The 25,492-nt window shown below is 42.0% G+C and overlaps 1 protein-coding gene and 1 long non-coding RNA gene across 2 annotated transcripts; both read left to right on the forward strand.

Annotated features, from left to right (window-relative positions):
* Positions 1–11: 11 nt before the first annotated feature.
* LOC139799753 (uncharacterized) lies at positions 12–3,331 on the forward strand. Its single transcript, XR_011727454.1, has 2 exons — positions 12–2,503; positions 2,628–3,331. It is a non-coding gene; the product is annotated as an uncharacterized lncRNA (long non-coding RNA).
* Positions 3,332–6,522: 3,191 nt separating this feature from the next.
* Positions 6,523–25,492, forward strand: TRA2B (transformer 2 beta homolog). Its single transcript, XM_071752046.1, has 9 exons — positions 6,523–6,654; positions 13,361–13,494; positions 17,401–17,563; positions 18,460–18,648; positions 19,997–20,112; positions 21,225–21,308; positions 23,350–23,412; positions 24,186–24,259; positions 25,084–25,492. The coding sequence occupies exons 1-9, from the start codon at positions 6,619–6,621 to the stop codon at positions 25,092–25,094; spliced, it is 870 nt and encodes a 289-aa protein (XP_071608147.1). The 5' UTR covers positions 6,523–6,618; the 3' UTR covers positions 25,095–25,492.

Here is a 25,492-nt window from a genome sequence, read left to right on the forward strand (position 1 = left end):
CTCTGTGTGATTTCTGTAATTTCTGGGTACAACTACAGCTTTATGTATATATTCCTATCCATATATATATGTATATCTAACTTCCTAGATGAGTATTGTGTACCCCTCTCTCTATATGCATACAGAAAGTGTGCGTAAACAAGAAATATACATAAATTTCTGCACCCCTTCAATATTTATACGTAGAACTGTAGGTACCACTGCTGACTGCACCAGCAGCCCCAAGGCCAGGCCTCCCCCATTACGTTTTGGGGTGAAACTGCAGTGATGTGCCTCTGTTTTGTATCTTGGGGGTTCAACATGCATCACTGGTGGCTGACCAGAGGCAGCTTAGGGAAGTGGTGTGGTTAGCAAAGACTCAGTCCAAAACAAGGGGTTAAGGCAGAGTTTCCCGATATTTCTGCCTTATTCTGTAACAGCAATGCTCACAGGATGCAGGCTGCCAATTGTTTAGTTGTTGTCACTGGTGTTCTGGTTGTAGAGGTTTAAACACATTGGAATGGACCCCTTGGCTATAGTGGTCCAACTTGTCCCCCCATTTCTGGATTAGCCAAGGGCAGAGAAGTGCGTTGGTTGGGTCTGATGGGCACATGCTCTTCAGGAAAATTGTGAGATAAGCCTATTAGGCAGATCATCCCTCTGCATTTCCTTCTTTTCTATCTCTTGGCTGCTGTCACACCTGTGGGCAGTTAGCCAGGATGTTGGGCTGGGAGGCCAGAGCTCCAGCGCTGCTGACATTTTTAGAGCTGGACATAATTACCTGGAGGCAACTGAAGCCATTTTTGGAGTTCTTGAATTCTCTGTGTGCTGCTGTTCTCAGGCCAGTTGGTGTGAGGTGGCTACTGGGACAATGGGTTTGGCCACCTAGGTGACATATTGGTGAAGGCAGCTGCAGGATTCAAATCCTTGGTGTCTCAGGAGAATCAGCATTGTGATTGGCTTTGTGGTGCTTTCATTCTCCAAATCCCGGACTGTTTTCACTTCCAGTGGTACGAAGATCCCCAAGCAGAGTTTCAGCAGCCCGGCTGTGCTATCCTAGCCCCAGCCATGCCTTTACTGCATTGGCTGCAGTGAAGCCTGTCCCTGAAACAGGCTAAGTAGATTAAGGAGCCTTCTCTAGGTGCCACAGAGAGATTTCGTAATCATCTCATTGACAAAAATACATTTCAGTCAGATGAAATGTACACAGCCTCCTCTGTCTGCTCTGATGCCTCTCCTGCCACAAATGCACGCTCAAAAGACTTGTTTCATTCAGGTTAATTATATAACATTGATTTTAATCCCCATTTAAATAGTGCAAGTACTGCCAGTAATGATCTCAGGCAAACCTCTTCCCTGCTCTTTTAAAGAAGGAGAGGGCTTAAATAATGCATACAGACTTGTAAAGTATGTTAAAGTAGCAGCCGACAGAGAAGAACAAAAAAAACACTGAGGTTTCCGCAGGGTCTTGCAAGGTTGTGTAGGATCACCCACAATCCCTGGCATGTCCACCTGCCACTCACAGCGTCATCCACCAGAACCTTCCCTGGATGTGCTATGGGATTGCTGTTGGTGTGTGAGTCACAGAAAAGGGAACTTGAAGGAGCTGGGACCTGCCAGTGATGATGATTATGATGATGAAGCTCTGTTGGTAGTAACAGCCAGGAACAGCACCTTCATGATTGGCACCACCTTCACTGCAGCAGCATGCTTATCAGTAGTTACTTCCTCCACTGGCAATGGTGGTAACTCATTAACCTGGTGCAGATGCCAGAACTGTACAGACACTTTCCTCACTGCTGCAGAAGTGAGGGCAACCAGAGCCACCTCTGTTGGTACTGCCGTACTGCCACACTTGCAATGCTCGTATCTGCTGACAGCAGCTTCATGTAGTCCAAAAGCTGATCCCCTACCAAGCACCGTCCTGGACAGGAGCTGTTCAATGGAGTATAAGGAATAGGACAGATTGGGAGAGGCATTCAGAGAACTTGTTTTATTCTCCTGGTTTCACCACAGAGGTGGGCAGCACTCCTGGAGATGCGCTCTGTGCCCTCCCCTCCCGCCTGGTGTGTGGCAGGGAAGGGCTGGCGACCGGGCTGGTTTTGGGAAAGCCCCACTTGTTTGAAAATGTCTCAGCAGTCTTCTCGTGGGCAGCAAGTTGTTCCTGTAACTGCTCCAATGTAACAGCATCATGGCAAGCTTGAGTGTTGTGGTTCAGAAGATGCTCTGCTCATGGCAGCCCTCCAGCGGCTATTGCAACCAGAGGACATTCCCTGAGTGCCGCTGCCGTCACTGCTCCAGCCTCAGCAAGACTGTGTGGGATCACTGTTTGGATGTCAGCAGGAAATGCCGTGGCTTGGTAAGAAATAATAACAAAATCATCTTGGAGACAAGCATGTCACCACAGAGCTGCATGGGCTCCATCAGAGGAGTTTTGTCTTTTGGAAGCATTCTCTTCAGCCCCTCTGAAGAGCCAGCAAAGAGGAAGACTGTCTACAAGACACTACCAGAGCCAGTGAAGGAGGTGAGTGCTCCTGGGGCGCTCTTTGTGGCAAGTTGACAGAGGAACTTCTGCAGAAATTTGGGGAAAGAACTCTGGAAAGGACTTCCAGGAATGTTCCTGCTATCTACAATCTCTACCTGCACAGCTGTTCCAGTATGAAGACACCAGCACTAGCACTGTTTTACTGGAGAGCTGTACAGTCACGGTGAGTGCTCCTGAAGCCAGCTTGGGACCTCACATAGCTCCAGTGATCTGGCCAGGATAAGGGATTTCACAACAGCCATGAGCCATTTAACCCAACAAATATGAATTCTCAAGATGACTGCCATCCACAGTAAAGGGAAATCAAACCAGGGCACTTCAATAAACAGTAGCTTCAAATTACACCCCTGTCACCCCATGCTACAATATAGAAAGCATTAAGTCAAGGACTTGCAAGTTATTTGTGTAGTAAATTGCTGTCTTACTAAAAGCTAATCTGAGGGGAGCAGCTTGCTGTCCTCACAGCCAATTGCATGGAACAAGTATTCAATTTATTGTGCAGACTACAAAACTGAGAGTGAAGAGGCAAAGGCTGCCAGATAGACAGCAGACTTATTTCTTCAGACTGTTCTTCACCCCTGTGCGGCCTGTGTTTTAGTGCTTTGCCATGCCAACAGAGCTAGTCATGGTTTACAGCTGAAACACCAAAATAAGTGGTGATTTCCACTCATCACAGTGCTCTGCTGACGCTGTTATTATCTGTTCCTGTTGCCAGTAATATGCGTTGTCTGAATACTTTCCATGGGACTTGGGATCCTGCTGATTTGTATCTAATGAAAGTAAAATATTACACTTCTTCATGCAGAATGTGCAACACTGTCAGATTCAGGAAGGAGCCTGAAGGGATCAGGGTGATACGTCCCTCCCTTATAGAGAGACCAGAAAACATGAGCAAAGGGCAAAACATCAGGCTCAAGGTGCGCCAGCAGCTTCCTCTTTCCTTCCTCATTTCTGGAGAAAAAACCCTACAGAATTAAGGATGCAGAGCAAAGGGAGTTAAACCACAGCAGGAGCTGTGTAAACAGGCTTCAGTCAGCTTGCTGCAAGAGAGGTAAAAAAACCAAAAAACAGGTATGGGAGAAGACGGCAAAGTCAGTAAAATCCTTCAAAAGGGTTTACTAATCATTGCAGGCAGAGGTGGATTAAAGTAGCACCACTACAGCCACACAGGATACTCCAGTTTTTGAAGTCCCAACCAAGTAGCAATCTGGTAGTTTGTTTTTTTTTTTTAATTCTGAAAATGACCTGGAAAAGAGCACAGGGAGGTACAACGAGGAACATGAAGCTTCCTCACATCCCACGTTAGGAGGTCAGTGTCATGGAAGTAGAAAGATTAAGTGAAGATTAAGAACACCTAAGTGAAGATTAAAGATCAGGAACAAAGAGTAAGATGAAAAGTCCTGAGCAGAAAACGTTGTTTAGTGGCAAGGAGCTGCTGTAATAGCTTCCAGAATGGCACTTTCACCGTGTCCAGCAGCAGGAGTTACACATAATCCCCAAAACTGATCCAGAGAGGAGCAGTGTGGCTTGTGTCTACACTGCTTAGGTCTCTGAAGCCAACCAGACTGCTTCAAAGTCACCTTGTGGTGGTTCCTTTCAACTGTTCCCCAGCTGGGCAAAGTACTAAAGTCCATCCATGGGTCCTGCTGCTGCAGCAAGGTGGACTCGGTGGTGTTTGCACTGACAGTGTTTGCATTAGCCATATCTGTGTTAATTGAGATTAACCTTTTGGTGTTAATATTTTCAAGGTTTTTTAATAACAGATAATGGACATAAGGGGAAAAAAAAGAAAAAACAAAGGTTGGAAGTTCCTTAAATTCCTGTTTTCAAGTGTAATATTTTTTAATAAATCCACCAGCATAGTTTCTTTTCATTGATGGAATGAAAGTCACCTGATTTATTTGATATGTTTTTATCAATATTTTTCTGTTCTCGATCAGCTATCATTACAGTTAGCAAGTTGCATGCTAATGGAATTTGTACCTGCTGGGCACAAAAAGGAAATGTTTTTATTGTGTTCTAAGCAAGAATGGTGAATTACCTGTGACCAGTTTAGAATGGCTCACATATAATTTGAGGAAAGGAAAAATCCACTGCCGTGAGTGCAAATCATTATTTTGATAAATAGATCTTTATGATGTAAAAGGCAAACAGATGTTTACTCAGGGGTTGCTAATTCCTCTGGCGTTTGCTTACTGAACTGCAGCCTCTGGAAAAGATCGGCGCTTCTGAAAGTTCAGTAAAGGTTCCAGCAGGGCACTCAGATTCCAACCTGCCTGCAGCTGCAGAGCCAACCTCACAGCTCCCCTTCCCCTGCTTTGCCCCTGCACTGCCCTGCACAGCACGGCAACACAGAAACCACAATAGGGAGTGAGCCAGGTCGAAAATAATTAGTGAGCTGGCATTTAGACAGCTCTGCTGCCAAGGGCGATGGTCTGGTTTCTCATCTTTCCACCACTGCACCCCTCCACCCTGGCTGTGAGCAACCCAGCCAGAGCCGGCACTCATGCAGCTCTTCACTGGGAGGGGATAGGAGGATGGGAGAACTGGTCCTGATGAGGATAATCACCTCCTTCCCTGAGCACCAGCTCACCTTTCTGCTGGAAGAGCAGAGGGAAACGAGCACAGAGGGCAGGCACTGCTTGGAAGTGGCATGCTTGCCATGTCTAAGCCTGCTCTGACCTGAGCATGTCACCTGAGCAGGTTGTAGATTTTGGGGGGTCTCTTCCAAGAAATGAGTTGCACCTGAAGGTGACGCAGCATGTGTGAGGCTGCTGCTTTAACTGCAGCAGTGTTTTTTATAAGATTTGACAGGAACACAGCTTGGGAATACTGTCAGGAGGCCCAAAAATGCACATATGCACATCTCAGAAGTGCGAGCTGGAAACGGCCTAAACAAACCAGAAAACATCTCTTCAGTCCCACAGTGCTCCCCATGCAAAGGGAAAGGAAGGGCTGCATCTCTGGATGCCTGTGGGAGCAGAGAGAGAACCTCTGTGGGGTGATCTCACACACTACCTGCACCACTGCTGCAGAGGCCGAGAGCTGTGGGCTCAGGTGTTTGCTGAAAGGTAGGTTTGCTTCCACAGCTTCCACAGTCGACCAAGTTAAAATGTAAATAGAAGAGAGCAGAGCTCTAACACCAGCAAAGCATCGAGATAGAACCACTGACAAGTTGTACTAAAAAAAACAAAACAAAAAACCAGAAGCAGTTTCTTTAAATCAGTCGAAGCTGTGAAAATACTGTTCAGCTTCTTTAGTTGACAAATTAATCTTTGGCTTCTGGAGCTTTGAGAAAGAAGGAAGGTAACCAAGCAGCCTCCAGCCTGTCTTTCCTCACGAGTGTCCAAACTAGAAAACGGAGCTGGAATCTCCCCTGAAACCAGACAAACTTGTCAATAACCAGGAAAAGCCGGAGAGGCGGAGAAAAAGGTGTTAGTAGTCACAGCTGGCGGTATCAGTGATACGGGAAAGCAATTCAAGGAGTTGGCCATTAAAATCACTGTTCAGCGATGCTATACTGCCCTCACGTGGGTATTTTAGAAACACTCCAATCTTCAATCCCTCACCCGCACTAAAATAAGACTCCTGGGCATTTTCAAATGCGAGCACAATGATTTATTATTATTTATTAATTATTTATTAATTATATATTACTTATTGTTTCTGTGGCCCCCGCGGCCCGCGGAGGGAGAGTCCAGGGGTGGTGGGGGGGGGGAGGGATGAGGGGGAAAAGAGAAGACCCCGGGCGGGCAGGACCATCCTCCCCCAGCGCTAGAGCTGGATCATAAGGGATCACTCATCAGCCTGTGACCTCCTCCGCCCCGCCTCGGGATGGAGCAGCTCTCCACCCGGGGCAGGCGCCCCACAAGCGGGCGCCCCTCCGGCCCAGACCCGCGCCTAAGGGCTGAGGGGAGTGTGCGGGGGGGGGGGAGTGTGCGGGGGGGAGTGTGCGGGGGGGAGCTTGGCTTCTCAGGGGGCGGGACCTGGGGGCGGGCGCACGGGACGCGTCATTTCCTCTGCGGAGAGCGCTGGCGCCGGGGACGGTTGGGGGTTATCGGCGCGGCGGTGGGCGGCAGCGGCGCGGAGGGACGATGAGCGACAGCGGAGAGCAGAACTACGGCGAGCGGGTAATACACGGAGCCTGTGTGCGGCGTCTAGGCGGGCGCACCTTCCTCCGCCTTTCTCTTCCGAGAGGCGCAGTCCGACCCCGTTTTTTTCCCGCGGCCCGGGAGCGGAGGGGTGGTGGTGGTGGGGGGGGCCGCGGCTCGGTTGGGTGAGAAGGTGGCAGCGGAGAGGCGCCGGACGCCCCGCGGGGCCGGAGTTAAGCGGCGGGGAGTGTAAGATGGCGGCGGGCCCGGCCGGGGCAGGCGGCGGGGGCGCGCGGCGGGGACGCTGGAGCTGCCCGCGCGCCGCGGTGAGTCTGGCCGGCGCCATCTTGGGCTGTGACCGGGCGCGCCGGAGAGGGACAAAATGGCCGAGGGGTTCCGGGCCCTGCCGCCGCGCTCTCGGCGGACTCTGCCGCTCTCCCTGCCGACTCCACCCGGGCGTGGTGTGGCTGTGGAGAGGCTTCGGGGCCGGCTGCTTTCAGCTCCCCTGCTCCCTGTCTCTCCCGCAGCCCCGCGGCGCCCTCAAGCCCCCTCCGGGCTCGCAGCCGTGTTGCGGCGGTCACGACGAGTGCCGTCGTGCTTCGTCCTCCGTCCCGAGCCCGTCGTAGGCTAAGCCTTTGTTATCCTCTCGCCAAAAGCTGCGTTACGGTTCACGCTTCCGGTGAATTTGCTTTATCAGCTGAGCTTCGGGTTGCTGCTCCTCGCGCGTGCTTGAGAAATAACTGCTTTTCGGTGCAGTCGCAGCCTTGCGTCTGGGTGCCTTGGTCTCGTAATTTAATTTCAGTGTGGTTGCAGTAGGCGAAGGGTTAAGCTTCAACACTGGGTGCGCTCAGTGCTGCTACAGCATTCGTCTTGCTTTGTGAAACCTGCAGTAGACGTTCTCTTCAACTGCATTGTTACTGCAAAATGTTACTGTCTGGGGGGAATTTTACTAATATCGCAGCTAAGCTTCACGTTCCTGACTTATACCTGCAGTAGCAGATTGCTTACAGTTGGGTTTTCTTTAGTGAATCGGCCTTGGTTTCCCTTGAGGTGTTTAATTTTTACAGCAAGAGATGAGTGCAGTCCAGGGGTGACTGCTGTGTTTTGGGGTATTTTTTCAGGATCAGTCTAACTTTTTAATTTGCCACAGCCTTAGGTGGACTTGCAGAGGTAGTAAGTATTTTAATATTAAACCTTCACTGGAGGCAGCAAAAAAAGGTTGCTCAGAATTATGAGCTTTACTGTACAAAATCACGGTGTCTCTGAATATGGCCTTTTCTTCAGCTTCATGATAGTAAGCTTTGATAGTAAGTGTTACTACTTAAGGGTAGATGAGAAAAATTTGGTCTCCAGGAAGCTCAAAAATTTTAAATGGAAATGAATGCTGAAAGATAAGGATTAAAGAAGAGACTCATACCACCCCCAGTATTATCTTTGGTGTCTTCATGTCACTCTTACTACTGGTATATTTTAAGAGAGAGGGAGTATTACATCTGACTCAGAGTGAATTTCTATGAGTTTTTCTAAAATATTGATAGAATTGCTGTTGTGCAAATCAGGTTTTAAGCCTAAGTTTAGTGAAGTTTGTCAGGGTAAATTGTTGTATTTTCATTCAGAGTGAGGAGAAATGTTAAAACCTGTAGCAAAGTCCTTTTGAAACATAATTGTGCAGGGTGTGATAGGACTGTCCCACCCACTTTTCTATTTTCTCTCTTCTGTACTCTTATAAAAAATATAAACCATGTGCAGACAGTCTTCTCCAAGGCTTATCATGACTTATTTCTGAATTTCTGGGAGTCGTGAATAGGTAAGTTATGTGCAATGTATATGTTTGTAATGCTAAAAGGTAAAATCCTGGATCTGTGCGCCTGCTATTTCAGACTAAATCAGGGAGTGGCTTTTTTAATGCTATTGACAGCGTTATTTAGGGGATTTTTTTTCTTACTTAAGACTTTTATTTCAATGGCTTTCTGCTTTTTTTTCAAACTGGAAGCGTTAAAGTCTGCTGAGTGAAAACAGTGTTTGGATAAATAATCTGGGACATGACTTCACAACTGTCTGTTAAGCTGTTCCAAGCCCAGGCTGCCAACAAGAATTGTGCTCCTGAAAACGTGTTCCTGCTTTCTCCTTTGTTGTAGTGTTTATATAGTCAGTCAGATCTGGGAATTAAATCAGCTGATTTTTTTTTTTTCTGATTCTGTTTCCATCTGCATTGGTTTGCAGGCTTCACTTGATTGTGTAGCCACCAAATCCTAATGTCAGCATTGGGGATGAGGGAACACCAGGTGCTTTCACAAGTAATGGGGCTTGCTGTGTCAGTGCTTTATGGCTTATGTCTTAGTTCAAAAAAGGAAAAAAAAGTTCTTGTCAAATTCTCTTTTACAGTTTAGCCTCCATAGTGGGATTAAACTCTGGAAATGTCCCTGAAGAGACTCTTTAAGTTTAAAAATGCTACTAGTATTTCAAATACTTGAGTATACTTAGAATACTTTCAGTATGCTGTAATAATTGCCACTTTTTTTTGGAGGCACTTTCATTTGTTTTTCATTCATTGAAATTGTGCTTACTGAAGTGCATGTGATTGAGGCATGAAAGTGTTGGAAAGAAGACTAGCTAAAGGAAAACAATGGGGAATCTCATCCTGTGAGTTAGTTAATACTGATAGTGATTACTTGGTATGTGTCTTGTTAATATGGTAGGTAGGCTTCTTGCCTATTTTTTTAATCAGACTAACGTCAGTGGTATAAATGCTCTGTTTATAGATCTAGTTCCAAGGTACTTAACGTATTTTCAAAAACACTGATTTTATTGCTGAGTTGTGGAAGATGGTCTAAGGAAGCAACTTGAAGATTAGAAGCAGTATGGTAGCTTGATGCCACCCAAGGGATAGGTTCTTTCCTTCTCTCTGTTTCTCCTTTAGCAGGACTTGATCTGGAAAGTATCTTTTAGTGGGCTGATTCAGGCTCCTGAGCTGTCAGAAAATGGTTTACTTTTTGCTGTTGGAGTTTTCTGTCAGCTTGGTGTGCTGAATGAGTACACTGGGTTGGTGCAGGTGTAAAGAAGCTGGCCTGCCATCCTCATGTTGTTAGCTTGATTTTACAAAATATCCTTTTTCTTTTTTTTGTTTTTTTGTGTTTTGTTTTTGTTTTTGTTTTTTGAAACCGGAGTGGAAAGGCCTTCTGTATTCACCTGCAGTGGATTCTCAGCCTGCCCAGCAGTGATATGATCTGGTGATCATGTGCCTCAGGGGGAATAGAGGCAAAAACTGTTATTTTTCTGTTGGATAAGGTGTCAAATTTAGTAGTAGAGAGCTTGAAGGAAACATGAAGTCAGCACAGTTACACTTCAAAGAAATCTGACTGCAGATGTGTAGTGTGAGGCTGCACCTTTCTGTATGAAAACAAGTGGAAAGATGTAACTGGACAGGTATTTAGAATTTTAAAAATAATAATTTTATCTTACATTGCTAAATAGCTTGTATTCCTGTGAGAAAATCTTAATCTCGGAATTGGAAGGAACACATGTTCCTTACATACCTTGCATCTTCTGCCCACGGAAACCTTTTTCTGTTTGTTGCACCTGGAAGCTGCTGTTGTGACATTCTTTGTTGGTCGAGTAGATGGCTGTAATGCATCTTTATGAATGTACTTAGAGGTGTTAAAAACATCATCGCTGCAGTATTACACATTGCTTTTAATGTGCTTAAAGTAGGGAAAGAATAATTTGGAAAACACGAGCCTGGAATACAGGGCTTCCACCTGAATTCCATTAATGCCTAATGGAGGGGAAGAACTGCTGGTAGACATCAAGGGATCTGCTGTTTTTTTATATCTCAAGGTTAGGAAAAAAATGGTTACTTAGTAGAAAAAAATGGTTATTTAGTAGCAAACACCAGCCTTGATTCATTGACAAGCAGTGTTTGACTACAACTAGGATAAAGAAAGTTAGTGACAGGAGCCTTCTTTGGCATTTTTTCCAAAACTTAAAAATCACAGGACAAAAAAGCATCAAGTAGAAAAAGCATATGTATGGAGAACAACGAAATCAGATGAAAACTTCAATTTGTGTGAGCTGTGGGAGTGGCTTGTGTGTACTCTCCATGGCTGGTAGCATCATGGGGCCTAAACTGAGCTTGGAGAGCCACAGGCTCCTGGTGCTTGAAGTGTTGGGGGAGATCCCCTGGAGGTTGGAATGGGGTGGGATAACAGCTTTGGCATTTTAGAGATTATTACCAGTCATAGTAATGTCTGGAGAAGGTAAGGTGCAGTAAATTCCTTTGAGGCTGGAAGTAATAAAGAGGTGACATAATTCTGTACAATGTGGTGGTTTGAAGAGAAAGGTTTTGAAGAATGATAATCTGGAAACAAAATGGGGACGCTTAAAAACTGTAAAATATTGTGAAGTCCAAAGCAGCCAGATTAAAATAAATCAGTCCAGTTTCCACATCAATCTTAATGTAATATAACAAATGCCATCCTAAAAGTGTGTAAAATAGATGAAAGATAGATGTAAAATAGATGAAGACTGCGGTCACTTGCTTAGGCTAATACCATTTCTCTACTGGTTTGTTCAAAGCTTATTAACTTCTAAAAACTCTAAAGTGTGTTTATGGGCAAGCTCCTTCCTGCTGCTTCCCTCCCATTGTGCATTTCTTGCCTCCTTGTCAGTAGTAGATCACCTGTATTTTGACATGGCTGCTTCTGTCTAGCCTAAATCTGACAGGAGAGTTACATTTTGTGAACAAGAGTTTTTTTTCCTTAAATAAAGAGCAGCCTTAGTTTTGGATTTTAGTCCTTTTTTGTTTTATCTAACTTTTTTAAGACCTTAAAACTCCTTATGGCTAAATTAATATATTAACTCAGAATTCATGGACTGTTTTCTTATGAAGGTAGCCAGAGGTTAAATTTATTTGTAACTTAAACATTTGCACTGCCCTTTGTGTAGGGTTAGTATATGAGGTCATTATCATTTAGAAAACCTCCTTAAGTGCTTTGTCAGAGCAAAATTTGGCCTTGATCAGCTTTGCTTTATTTCTGTTGCTCTTGGTATTAATTAATAATCTCTTTATCATGCAAGTTGTGTCCCTCCCTGTCCCTCCCAGTACTAGATGATAGGCAGGTGTAAATAGCTGAACTTAAATTGTTTAAGTTGTGTGTAAGTGGTTTAAGCACAATTACATTTTCTGTTAGCAAATGAATTCCTGAATGCTTTTTACAGAATGCACATTAAGTTCAGTGTTCAGGTTTAGGAAATCTGACAAAGATAAATCAAATTATTTTTTTGAGAAGAATCTGGTAGTCTAGTGTCACTAGTGAGCATTCCTCATCAGAATTGACACAAAATTTAGAATTGTATGGTTTTAGGAAAAAAATCAAATTCTGTCGCTGAAATTTTAAATTTTCTGTAATATCTTGACATAAAGAATACCTCCTAGTGTGTTCAAACCAAATGTTGAAGCCTTCTGATGGAAGTTAAAGCTTTATACCAATTTTGAAATCACATTTATATGAAGTTGGAAATGCTAATTAGGTTCTGTCATTACCAGAGAGGATTACAAGTAATTAATAGAGCAGATGGGGTGTTACTTCAGGGCAGTGTTTGAGTATGTTATACAGAACTGCACTTTCATCTGGTAGAAAAATTATGATTTACTCGGAAGCGTGAAGCCAGCGTACATGGTGAAACTTGGGCAGGCAGAGTAGGTGTGAGTGCGCTCCTTAAATCTTCCAGCTTTAAAACTGCAAGAAATGTCCCAAATAGTAACATAATCATAAGCTGTTGAAAGACCAACCTCCTTGTGCTTTCTGCACTCAAAAAGCACATCAGTTACTCCTCTGGCCGCAGCAGGGACCTTGCTTAAGTCAGTTCTTGTTGATTTTGTCTAAGCGTGTGGTTGGTAGTGCGAAGTATTTTGAGTTTCCTAATGCTAGAATTAATTAGTAGATACTCAGTTGATCCTCTGTGCATTTGCTCTTAAATGTAGGCATAAATAGCAAATTCAGTTGCTTAGCACTAAGTTAAACTGAATTGATTGAATCTGTTTTTAAAATACTAGGGCGTTTGGTAGATTCAATTCTTGGAACTGCATATATAGTAAAAGTCCGCAAAACTTTTTTTTTTTTTCTAGTTTCAGTTTTGGCACTAGATTTTATCCTGGAGTTTTTAAATTTCTTCATCCTGTTCTTTTTCTATTAAGGTTAATGTTGAAGAAGGAAAATGCGGAAGTCGCCATTTGACAAGTTTTATAAATGAGAATTATTTGAAGCTCAGGAATAAGTGAAGCTGAAATTTGAAAAAAAAGAAAGTGAATGCATGCTAATTATCAGACCAGAAGTCCCACTTGTAGAATATTGAGCAATTTGTGTGAAGTGGGGAAGATGAAAGAAGTCAGAATTTGAAACGGAAGAATGAAGAAAAGGAATAAAAATGAAGTTAAGATAAGAAGTAATCTGGAATCTGAAAGCACTACGCTAAGTAATTACTAGTCTGTTTATGTGTCCCTGTATATTTTGCTAAACATGCATGCATTATCTGTTTAATAGCAAAAGTATATGCAGGGTAAAGAAGTGTCTACCAGGGAAAAAAAAATAAAATAAAACCCTCCTTAAAAATCTAGGCAGTTCTAATACCAACTGCCCGGACACATAGATATGAATTTTTACCATTTATTTCACTGGAGCTTGTTTACAGACCTTAGGTAAAGGCGAACTTGTGTACAAATTAGGCTCTCAATATCTGCGTGCAGGAATCCCGTTCTGCTTCCAGAAGCGGAAGTGCTCATGGGTCTGGCAAGTCGGGGAGGCACACCCCTGCAAGATCTCGATCTAAGGAAGATTCCAGGCGGTCCAGGTCAAAATCTAGATCCAGGTCTGAATCCAGGTGAGTTTACTTCTTCTACCTCTTTCTCCTCTTCAGTCAGATCATTGTGTCAGAGGTGAGCCCAAGTGTTTCCAGAGATAACAGGTGATCTGTGGACATGGAATCCAAAGGGGCATATATGGTATCAGAATTTGAAAAGCTAAACTATCAAATTAGAGTTTTGCAGCTTTTTCTAAGAGATACTAAGAGATCATGTATGTCTGCTGGTATAGTTTGAAGGTGTGCTGTATTAAAATAATCTTAAAATAATGGTAGTTTATGAGTGTGAAGCATTAGGAACTCCAGATCTTACTGCTTCTGTCCATTTAAAGAAAGAGGGGCATCAGCAGACTCATTTAAGTTACATTAATATATTAATGGTTTCTCACTGGAAGCAATGACATTTCTGGACTAATTAAAGACATATTCCATGAGAAAGAAGCAGCAGAGGTAAGGGTGAATTTTAGCAGCCATGTGCCTGACCTTTTAAATATACATTAACTTTACAGATTTCCAACCTGCTAATTTTAAACATTAGACAGCTTTCCAAGCTCTCAAAACCAAACCAACTTGTGGAGATAGTAGCTTGTTTTGATTGTATTAGTTACATGGCAATGCAAATGTATGCAGTGAAAATGCTTTTGCACTCTGTTACCTCTTCTTAGGCTGCTCTGCTAAATAAGCTGTGTGCACTGAAACAGATTCCTCTTCAGACTGTTAACAGACATAAATGAGAAAGAAAATATGTCTAGAAATAAGACTGTGAAACTCACTGCCAGCTGCTTTACCTTGGCATATGTGTGGTGGCAGAGGTACATAAATCATAACAGAGAGGCAACAAAACCTGTAAATGGGTCAATGATAATTTTTTTAAGAGTCTAAATAGAGTGCTGACTACAGAAATTGTATTAACAATTCCTTATTTGTAAGCATTCTAGTGTCAGCAGCGAGGTCTCCAGTGAAGCTCTTCACAAAGTGCTTTTTATTTGTATAAGCAACGAGTTAGTCTTGGAAAGCCTGGAGGTCAGGCTGAAGGAAAGGGGACAACTCTGGAAGATGCTGTGCTGTTAGCAACCACCCATGAGCAACAACAACAAAAAAACCACTCCCAAATCCCGTGTTTAGGTCTCCTTGCAAGATGAAAGTGATCAGTTTGAAAGGAGCTTGTAAGAAAGAAAACACTGCTTAAACTTTGACAGCAGAGGAGTGGGCTGGGGTTTTCTTTGTACTTCAGTCACACACAGAAGTGTCAAATCCCTATAGTGCAAGAAGAAATACATCAAATTAAATGAAGAAATACTTGGTAGTGTTAATAAGGCTTATTGGGATGACCTCTGGGATTGCTAGTTGAGAGAGATTCATAGGACAGCTCAGGATGGGTCTGATCCAAAACCCTGCTCAAGGCAGAGTCAGCTCTAGGTGCAAACCATGCCCCTGGGGCTTTATCCAGTTGAGTTTTGAAAATCTCAGAGGGTGGAGACAGCAAAGCAGCTTTGGGAAAAACATTTTTAAAATAACAAACAAGTTGGAACCTGGCATATCCTTCTGCACCTTAATCAATAACCCCTAAGGATTCCATACTCTTAGAAGCACTGTGTTTCTCACTTGCAGAATAACCATAATACTGTATAAGAAAGTAATCATAATTTATATACAATGCTGGAAGAAGAGTATACAAGAGCTAGAATTTGAGACACCTGGCAAATAATTTGCTTTTACAAGAAATCATCATTTGAATAATATCCTGGCAACTGACTTCTTACTTTCTGGTGAACAAAAGTAGAAGCTTATAACTATCATGGCTTCCTGAGCATTTAACAGCTGTCTTGGAAATGCCTGTGGCTGGAAATCCTGGAAGTGTATTGCAGAGTCATAGTGCATTCATTAGCAGATTTGGGCAGAATTGTGTCAAGGCCCATATTTAGAACCAGCGAACTTGTTTCTCTTTTCAGTGCTGTCACACATTTGGATGTGATTATGAGCAGATCATCTAACTCTGGCCCTCCCTAAAGAAATAAACTCACGAGAATTTCAATTTCTTGGCAATTTCTCTTGAAAATGTATTTTTGAGTTACCAGCTTTATAAATTAAATTTTGATTGGGGAACAAATCTGTGTCCTGGTGTGTTTATCAGTTGGTGTGTTTATTTGACTTTAAAATCTGCTTTTATTGAAAGTTTTCAGCAGCAGCAATAGCTTCCTTGTTTTCTTTGATTGTTCAAAACAGTTACTGAAGGACAGGGATTTTCAGCTGCAGTGGTTTTGCAGTGGAGTATGGCAGTGTGACATTGAAGGCAGCAATATAAGCAGTGCCTTGTACTCCCCCATAATGAATTGCCTGCTTTAGTGTTCAGCTCTTCTTCAGTGTCATGAGTGCCTTATGTTACCTGTAACATCAGTTCTGTGTTTGCTTTCAGATTTTTTTTTTCTGTCAGCAGTTCAAATGAGGCTGTAGGTGTGTCTTACTATTTCTGTCTTTCTTTACTGTCTTCCTTGCATGAGTGAAGTTCTCTTTTTACTTCCTGTTGTCAAAAATAATCTATTATTTCTAAACTGGTTAGAAGTATTGTAATGGGACATGCTGAAGTAATTTATCCTGGACATGTATGTATTTTAAGTTGAATAGCACTGGCTTACTTCTGATGAAGTTTGAAGGCATTTTTTCTTAAGGAGGTCTTTAATGTACAAAGCATATATAGAGTGTATATAGTTCCCTTTGCCTGTCTGGTGAAATTCCCTTACTGTGGAAGAAGCTGTTAAATGCTCAGGATTAAAAAACAGAACAAAACAAAAAACAACAAAAACAAACAAAAGCTTAAGTGCTTCTTCATTCATGCCAGTTAGTAGTGGTGTTCCTGTGAAACATGGTTGTGCAATGATGGTAGCTTATGCTGCATGCTACCTTGGCTTCCACAAACTAGAGGAAGGACACTTAACACAAAAATTAGTCTGACAATGAACAATTTATGACTTTGAATATTAAACTATTTATTACACTTCTTAGCCTTGCAGCTATTGTCTTCATAGTTGTTTGGAATGCAGATTGTTTGGTGACTGCCACCAGCAGGCTGAGCTCAGGCATAATATTCCAGTGCCTGCCCAGCTTTTTAGCTAAGATTGTGTTGGGAGGGCTATCGGTTTAGTAGAAAGAATTTAAGTGTTTCAGGACCTCATCTCCATGGACCTAGATCTGTCAGCAAACGTTTCTGGAGCTATTCTGAAGAGAGGTCTGAATGGAAATAAGTGAGCAATTGTACCTTTTTTTAAACCCTTGAAGTGTAAACATGTAAACACTCATGACCAGCTAGTGTTTTAATAACTGTTAAAACACCAGAAGATAAATAAGCCCTACTACAGCTTATTTCTTTAGTTGTGTTAAGCTCTGCTCCAGGGGCAGTTGCCACTCGTGTACTGTATAAAAACTATTATTTTGCTTTTCAGTGTCACTGACAGCACTGCTATTATGAGTGCTAGAATAAGAAAAAGTAGGCACCTCTGCAATCATGCATGCTTTATGTTAAATCATATTTACTCCTGTTCCCTTCTTCCTGTTAAGTCTTACTTTACTTAAATGCTACTGTGCATGCTGTGAATATTCTAAGCATATACTATGTCAAACCTAGAGAGTCTTATTAGAGAAAGTTACAAATAATGGAGAATGAAAAGCTTCCAGAAACAGAAGCTGAGGTTCCTGTTCTACAGTAGAAATGCTCTGACATCATCTACAGTAATGAACTGTAAAGTTTTAGCACAGTCCTTGAAAGCAGTGACTAAGTTGCTTATAGCTGAGTCACTCAGTACTGCAGTACTTTTAGCAAATTATTATTAGGCATTTCTGTTTGTGATATCTGATGAAGTCCTCAAGGGTTAAAAAAAAAAAAAAAATGACAAGCCCAATACTATACCTTTTTTAAAAATTTTTCCTCAGATCTAGATCCAGGAGGAGTTCCCGTAGACACTACACAAGATCCCGGTCTCGTTCCCGCTCTCACAGGAGGTCCAGAAGCAGGTCGTACAGTCGGGATTACCGGCGGCGGCACAGCCACAGCCATTCACCCATGTCTACTCGCAGGCGTCACATTGGAAACAGGGTATGACTGGAGGTGACTCACACATAGTCCTGAGGACATCCTGAAATCGCTTGGTTAATTAGAATTTTCCAGAAAAATGTTCTGCTCCCCATTCAGGTCTATTTACAATAAATCGTAAGTGTTCTTTTAGCTGCTTTACAGATTCAGGTGGCCGAGTGCAACATGGTTCTTGCAGAGGGAAGGGGAAAAAGGGATCAGTAACACAAATGAGGATGTGATCCAGACCTCTGTCTCTTCACATTCAGCAGCCATCAGCTGGCCTTTGGAGGGAAAACTGTAGTGAAATGAGGCAATCAAGTGTTGCTAATTACGAGGTGGGAGGCATGAGCTTGTGTTAAGGCCACCTGTGCCCAATTAGGGCTGACCCCAGCTGCGCATGAGCAGGATTGGGAGGCCAATAAAAGGTGGGGGGGCTCCAGTGGCGCAGTCAGGTTAGCGCGGTACTTATACGGCAATACAAAGCCAAGCAATGCCGAGGTTGAGAGTTTGAAGCTCACCTTTTATTGGTTGCCCAATCCTGCTCATGTGCAGCTGGGGTCAGCCCTAACTGGGCACAGGTGGGCTTAACACAAGCTCACACCTCCCACCTTGTAATTAACAACACCTGATTGCCTCATTTCACTACAGAAAGCTGTTTAAACACAGAATCTATTTTGTGCTGCAAGTGTAGTTTGTACAGTTCCCCAGGAAATGGAAGGTGTTTTCATGAAAGTCAGCTTGTGTATCTATAGGTTTGATTGTTACCTTCCCTATTGACAAGTTAATCCAACCTGAATCTCAGCAGTATGTTGTTGTGGTTTTGGCTTGAAGCTTTGATAGAAAACTTGTGAAAATACCTTGCAAATACAATCAGATTTTATTCTAATACCTATCTATCTATCTATCTGTTTCCCTAGGCAAATCCTGACCCAAATTGTTGCCTTGGCGTGTTTGGCTTGAGTCTGTACACCACAGAAAGAGATCTGAGAGAAGTTTTCTCCAAGTATGGTCCAATTGCTGATGTTTCCATTGTGTATGATCAGCAGTCTCGGCGTTCGAGAGGATTTGCGTTTGTGTACTTCGAAAACGTTGAGGATGCTAAGGAAGTAAGTTGGGGTACGGCATATCTGGCATGTTTGCTGGGGTATATACTCAGTAGCAGGGTCTAGCCTAGAGAAACTCACTGTTTGACCTTGAAAATGGCATAGGAACCTTTAAAGTTAACTGCTCTTGCCTGGATGATGCAGGGCAGCCTACAGTGTTTTCCCTTCCTTCTCAGGCTCTGAAAAATACAATGTCTTGAGTACTCTCTCAAAAGATTCCTACTGTATACCAGAGGGGAGAGTGGAGGGACATGAATACTGCTCCCCATGCAGGCTGAGACTACTGTGTCATTCTCAACAGCAAACGTGAGGCCTAGCCAGTGAGAAAACTACACCAGCAAGGGAGAGAAAACAGAAATGCACGATCTGTTTTAATTCTGAGATGAAAGTTCCTTCCTAACTCCACATAGAATCTTATATTTAATAACAGGCATGGTCAGAGTGGATCAGGAAACTCATTTGGGACTCTATAGGAGCACTTACACACATTCTGCTGATGCCTTGTGTGTCAGTCAAAGGGAGAAAGAATATTTCCTAAAAAAAGGCCAGGCAAACATAAAGTGCTTTCTTGGTCCCTGCAGTTATGAAATGGGAAACCCTCAGGGATTCAGTAAATTGAAGCAGTGTGAATACTGTGTAACATATTATGGGATTTGTGCTTTTAAGTGCTACAGTATGAACAGGGAATCCTGTACATGCCAGGTATAGAGTCCTACACTCAGGTCAGCCTGTGGAGAACAGTGGGCTGTAAGCAGGTTTAGATTCTGCATAAATTCCACTACTTAAAATCTCCAGTGTCATCTTTTCCCAATTGGGCATGAGGATTTCAGTGTTAGGTTGGAGCTTTGGAAACATGTCCTGGTTTTTGGCATTAAAAAACCCAGTGAGTTTGATAACTTTTTTCTTTCCAGATTTCCTTATGATTCAGATCTTACTATATTCAATGTTACAGTACTTCTGATGAAGTATTGGAGTTTTTAAAAATCAGTAGTGCTTTATTTTTATTTGTCAACATCTATATCCTTTCCTATATGTTGCATTTTAAAGTACATAAAGCATATCCAAGGGTTCTTAGTAATGTAAGAAACAGAGATACTGAAACAATTGTTCAGTTTATGTTCCTTTCAGGCTTTTTATTCAATGTAAATCACATTTTAAGTAGTTACAGAAGCTCTTATCCTGCTGGTCTAGAATGTCTTTACAGTTTATATTCAGTGTCATGGATAAGGCAGAAGTGAAATGGTGATAATCATCCTAAGTGAGCCATTTTAGGACTTCATCCTTGAAGCAGGGATTAGAAACATTTGTTGGTAAGAAAGCTCATACCCACAACATTTTATCACTCTTTTAGGCAAAGGAACGTGCCAATGGAATGGAGCTGGATGGAAGAAGGATTCGTGTAGACTTCTCCATAACAAAAAGACCTCACACACCTACTCCTGGAATCTATATGGGAAGACCCACTTAGTAAGTTACCTCTGTGGGTTTTTTCCCAGACAAATATAGGACATAATTGTCTTATGTTTTGTTAAAAACTGTCTGTATCCCTTCTAAGAGACACGATGCTGTATGGTTTCCTGGGTTTATCAGGCTTTTGTATTAATGCACTGTGCTGAATACCTTGGTTGTGACTTGTGCACTTTGTCATGTGGAGACTAAAATACAAAAATCACTACTGAGGCCTGATTACATTTTCAAAAAAAATTAAAAACCCCTCTCTTTAACAAGAGCTGGTGGTGGTTATCTGACAGAGCTTCTGAAAATAAATATACCTCAACAAAGAACAGAGGCATTTCAGAATAAAAAAAACCTTGCCTCTCTGGACAGCCATCAGTAGTAGTGCATATCTTTCCAGCTCTTTAGGAGGGATTAATTTATATTGCACTTGTCAGTGATCTGGGGTCAGCGTGGACCACAGCCAACAGGAACCTGTGTTTCTCTAGTTATGGGGCCCAGGCATGAGCTAACTAAACATTTAAATGAGTCTACAGTAAGTTTTTTAACAATTTCTGAATTAAGTTGTCCTATGTACCTTTAAATATTAGTATCTTTTGCAAGCTCAAGACTGGATTGCCAAATACCAATCAAACAGTTTTCCCTCTCCACAGAGTACATTTTTGACTTAAAAGTTGCCAAGAATGTAAATTGTTTTCTCAAGTAATTTCCTATTTTTTTCCCAAGGCTTTCAGCTTATGGTACTGGTAATTATGTAGTGGATGTTGAGACCACAGGTGTTTGGGTTTTTTTCTAATTGGGAAGTTTTTCCAAAAGGAGCTTTCTGAGAGTTAAAGTGAATGAAGAGTTGTCATAGAATTAAATTCCTCATGTGCCCTTGATCTCAAAAGGTTGAGAGGCTGCAGACCAGGGAGGAAGGTAGCTGGCTTAAATTTCAAGCCAATTAGTCAAGTAGTTCTGGGAAAGGTGTGATCACAATCATTTCAGCTGTGAGGATGCAAGGTAGTAATGCAAGTTAGTTCAAATGGGGTGGATTTAGCTGACTGACTGCTTACTGAAAAGCCCTCCAAGCAGTATCCGTGTTTTGTATTGTATTAAATGTCATTCTCTTTCACTACTTGTAGTGGCAGCTCACGACGACGAGATTACTATGACAGAGGGTATGATAGAGGGTATGATGATCGTGACTATTACAGCAGATCATACAGGTAAGGCAGTATTTGTAATATTTGTGCTTTCTTACTACATTTCTCCATGTTCAGCAGTTCATCCTATGTATCTATGCCAAAATCTTTTTGCCCTTGCTGTCACTCAAATCTTACTGGTCAGTACAAAGATGGGGAAATACTTTGTGATGTTTAATCTGTGGCTTGAGTTAGTTCTTAATGTTCTTCTAACCTGCATTAAGGTTTGAAAAACAAAGTATGTTCTCTGTACTTTAAATTTTAGAAGAATATTCTGTTGGTTCATCTGTTAGCCTTGAAATGGTGGGAATACTGGTGCAGATACAGTATCTGAGTTGGTATTACAGTGCCAACATTGAGCATAGGAGACTATAAAATGGCAATTTTTTTTTATTATTCAGAATATTTTGAAAAATGGTTGATACGTAGTTGGGTTTGGTGATGAAGCAAGTTTATCTTCTGCATTTTCCATTAAGCCTGAAAACAAGTCTTGTCCCCTGTGAAATCCTGACCATTTCTGTGATGCTGTTAAGTCAGACACAAAGATAAAGAGATTTATTTTTTTTTTGGTCTGCAGTTACCAAACATGCCTGTAAGTTGCAGAATTTTGTGGCAGTCATTAAGTCATTTGCAAAGCTTAAATTAATCAGCAATGGGTGGATTTATGATTGTTCTCTGATGGCAACCATGTATTGATGGAAATGAGTGAATTTTAAGTGCATTATCACATTGTAGCTTAAATGCTGATGCGGACAGGGAAGGACCAAGGTGAGCACAAGACAGAAGTGTTCAGCTCACATTTGTAGGCAGCAGTCACTAGTCCACTCCTCTGCCTCTTTACCAATCAGTGTTCTTGAGACACTAGTGCTTGGAACATGGAGAGCTCTAGCAGCTAAAATGTGAAGCTGCTACTGGGCATAATTAAACCAAGCAGTTAAAGAAAAAACAACCCCACAATGCAATTAATTGCAATCTAGTGGGTAAATTAATTGAAATAACTTTCAAAAATGTTGAGGAGCAGAAAGATTTGCATCATTGCCTGCTAAGCAGCTTGTGAAGTGATGCTTCTCGTGTGTGGCATTTTGTGTGGGCTTCTGTTGTAAACCTACCCAAATGGCACAGACACTTAAGGACCAGCAAAAGTTCAGGGACCATGCAGTGTTTGGGAGAAGTTTTACTCCATTGATCTTCTTCTTGCTCTTCTTTTTAATGCAGGTTTCCTTACACTTTCATAAAGTGTCAGTTAGGGTTGTCCTTGCCATCTGTTGTTTGTTGCTTGCGTGTTCTTAAAATGTATTATATTGCTTGAGGTCCCAAGTCTTCAGTGCTGAAGTGTTACCTTTTCATTCCTGATAATGAGCAATGGTTCATGTGTTTGTAAAACATTAGGAGAGGTTGTAATTCCCTCAGTTGTGTGTGTATGCTGGTCAGATACTGGTCATTTGAGGGAGAGAAAACAGTGGTGTGGATGCCCTGAGAGCTTCCTTGGGGGTGGGAAAGTAATTGTCAAAAGATTCAGGAGAACCTTGCATATGGGTACTTCAGACTAGAAAATCAATTGGTAACAGTTACTTTGCTTTCCTTGACTCACGATCTCAGATGGAAATTGTCACGTTAAAGCTTTATTTTCTCCTCATTGCCCTGTTATGCTAGAAAATCACCTGTAAGCTAAATAGCAACCTTAAAAAAAAAAAAAAAAAACATGGGAAAACAACTTGCACACTGTCTGTCTACCAAGTGGAGAAGTCTTACTTTAAAAAATTAAAAATGAAAGAAGGGAGACCTGCTGGCTGATCTTAAAATGCTGCTTATTGGAGAGTGCTACATATACAATACTGATCAGCTGGAAATCAATTCTTCGCTGACTGCTCTTTAGCCAGCTCATTCTGGGAACTCATAAAAATTAACATGGTGAAGTAATTTAGCATTATCCAGTTGTAGGAACCAATGTGTTCTTGCCTTCCCATCATTTTTTTTAATGCTTGATGATATTTTTTGCTTGCACAAAGAATGTTTTTGTTTATTTTTTAAATTTTCAAAAGTCGTTCTGCTTCTGTGTTCACAGAGGAGGTGGCGGTGGAGGAGGAGGAGGCTGGAGAGCTGTTCAAGACAGGGATCAGTTTTACAGGTACGATAGGAGATGGTGTTTGGCCAGCAGTGGAAATACTCTTGGATGTGATTTTTTTCATTACTCTTAATCAAGTCTAGGTTATCTTCAAACACGTGAGCAGAAACTGGGCACTTGCAGCTCTTCAGTGAGCAGTGCATTTCATTTCAAAGGTTCTCTCATCGTTGTATAAAGAGATGAGGTTAGGATAGGGACAGATTAGTGCAGCTTTGCACAGAAAAAACTTGTGGTTTATGCCAAGAAGTTAATGTCCTGAATATTTGGATGGGGGTTTTTTTTTGGATTTTGTTTTTGGGGTTTTTTTGGGTTTTTTGGGTTTTATTTGTTTTATTAAGTGATTAGTGCAGCTAGACAAGGAAAGAGAGAGCTTGTGAGTGCCTGGATTTGGAGGGCTCAGGGGTGGGGCTGGGGCTGGTTGTAACATTGACTGCTGCTCAGATCAACTCTTCATCTCAACAAATAATTCAGACTCAAAGTTAAGCTGGTATTTGACTTACATTGCTGATCAGGATGCTTGGAACACCAGCATCACAGTTAGACAACATGTGAGTGCTGGAAAGCTTCTATTTCTTTTATTAGTCCAAAGCAACATTGCTCTGACCCAGTACTCAAGAGGGTATTAAGAAAATTAAAGTCCTTGCATCCAGCAGAAATGCAGATCAGCTCCTTATGCTCTTGGTACCAGAATGGGGTTAGAGGTACCAGACCAAGCTGCTGCTCCTCCTCTGCCCCAGGCTTTAACAAAGGGATTGTTCCTGTTCCCTCTCTGACAGGAGGAGGTCACCATCCCCATACTACAGCCGAGGGGGCTACAGATCACGGTCCAGATCTCGATCCTATTCACCTCGTAAGTAGCCACAGAGCTCACAGATCAAAAGCAAATTTCTACTTTGCCTGAAGTTCCACTTCTGATGGTTTTCATCCATAAATACCATTTGATTCAGGGTAGTTATTTTTTGTTGTTGTTGTTGAACTACAGTTCCCTTTAATGTTTCATTGAGCAACTGGCAACCTTGAGGACAGAGCAAATACTTAGTTTGCAAACAAGCAAGCTATGAAACCCCACTTGTTAAAAAGTTTAAGGTACCATTTCTTTCTCTGGAAAGAAACACGAGTTTGTAGTACACAGGCAATTTGGTTACCAGACCAAATTCCCAAGCTTCTCACATTAACACTGAAACAAATTTCTGAGTAACTTACTGAAGAGAAGGTTAATTTCATCTGAGATCCAAATAGTGCTGCTGCTTTTCTGACTTGCTGCTATGCATGGGAGATAAAGCTGCATTTTGATAGCAAAAAAATGTCACGAAACACGAAGTAGCATTCCTAGCCCAGTGCCATTGTAATGGATACAGGGTGAATGAATAGGTTGTGTTCTCACCTTTACCCTTCCTGTCCAAACGAAAACAAGTGGAACAGTTTTTACTGACCACAAGGTGAATTCTCATTGCCTGAAACCTCAGCCATAGGCATGTGACAGGAATTGACATTTTTCCACCCAAAAGAACTTCTTGGCAGAGTGGTATACTGACTGCTGGACTTGTCACAGGCAAATTGTAACACACATAGTCAGTGTGGATGTGAGGGGGTGGCACTTAAGTTAGCCAGAACTCTTCAAAACCTGTCAGTCCTTGGAGGTCTAATAGTGGTTTTAATTGCTGTTTCTTTCAGGTCGCTATTGAAGCATGACACGTAGAGGAATTTCTAGCTACAGCTTTTGAGTTGAAATTGCAAGTTTGTGGACAATATTTTTTTATTGTCTCTTCTGTTGAAACAAGTGAACAGTGCCTAGTGAATAGGTGACTTTTACACCTTTTATGAAGACTACTTCTGTGATGTTAAATGCCGTTTCATTCTGCATATTTGTGTAGTTTGGTGCTTTGTTTCAATTTGTGTTTTGAAAGGAGTATGTTTTGCATGTATTTTTTTAGTCTCAATTTTGACTCCTGAAAAGTTTCTATTGTAAAGACAAAACTTCAGTTAGTTTTTTTTTCTACTGATTCCAAGGTATTCTGAACATGAAACCCTGTGTAAAAAGCTTTCAAAAAGTAAAAAAAAACCAAAAAACCACAAAAACAAA

Source organism: Heliangelus exortis, chromosome 9 (assembly GCF_036169615.1).
Source record: "Heliangelus exortis chromosome 9, bHelExo1.hap1, whole genome shotgun sequence".
NCBI lineage: Eukaryota > Metazoa > Chordata > Aves > Apodiformes > Trochilidae > Heliangelus > Heliangelus exortis.

What these genes read in the sequence shown, in the direction of transcription:
- TRA2B (XM_071752046.1), top strand. Translation starts at nt 6,619, where the DNA reads ATGAGCGACAGCGGAGAGCAGAACTACGGCGAGCGG. An exon ending in AGCAGAACTACGGCGAGCGG is followed by an intron (nt 6,655 to 13,360) that starts GTAATACACGGA and finishes ATCTGCGTGCAG; the next exon opens with GAATCCCGTTCTGCTTCCAG. An exon ending in GGCGTCACATTGGAAACAGG is followed by an intron (nt 17,564 to 18,459) that starts GTATGACTGGAG and finishes CTGTTTCCCTAG; the next exon opens with GCAAATCCTGACCCAAATTG.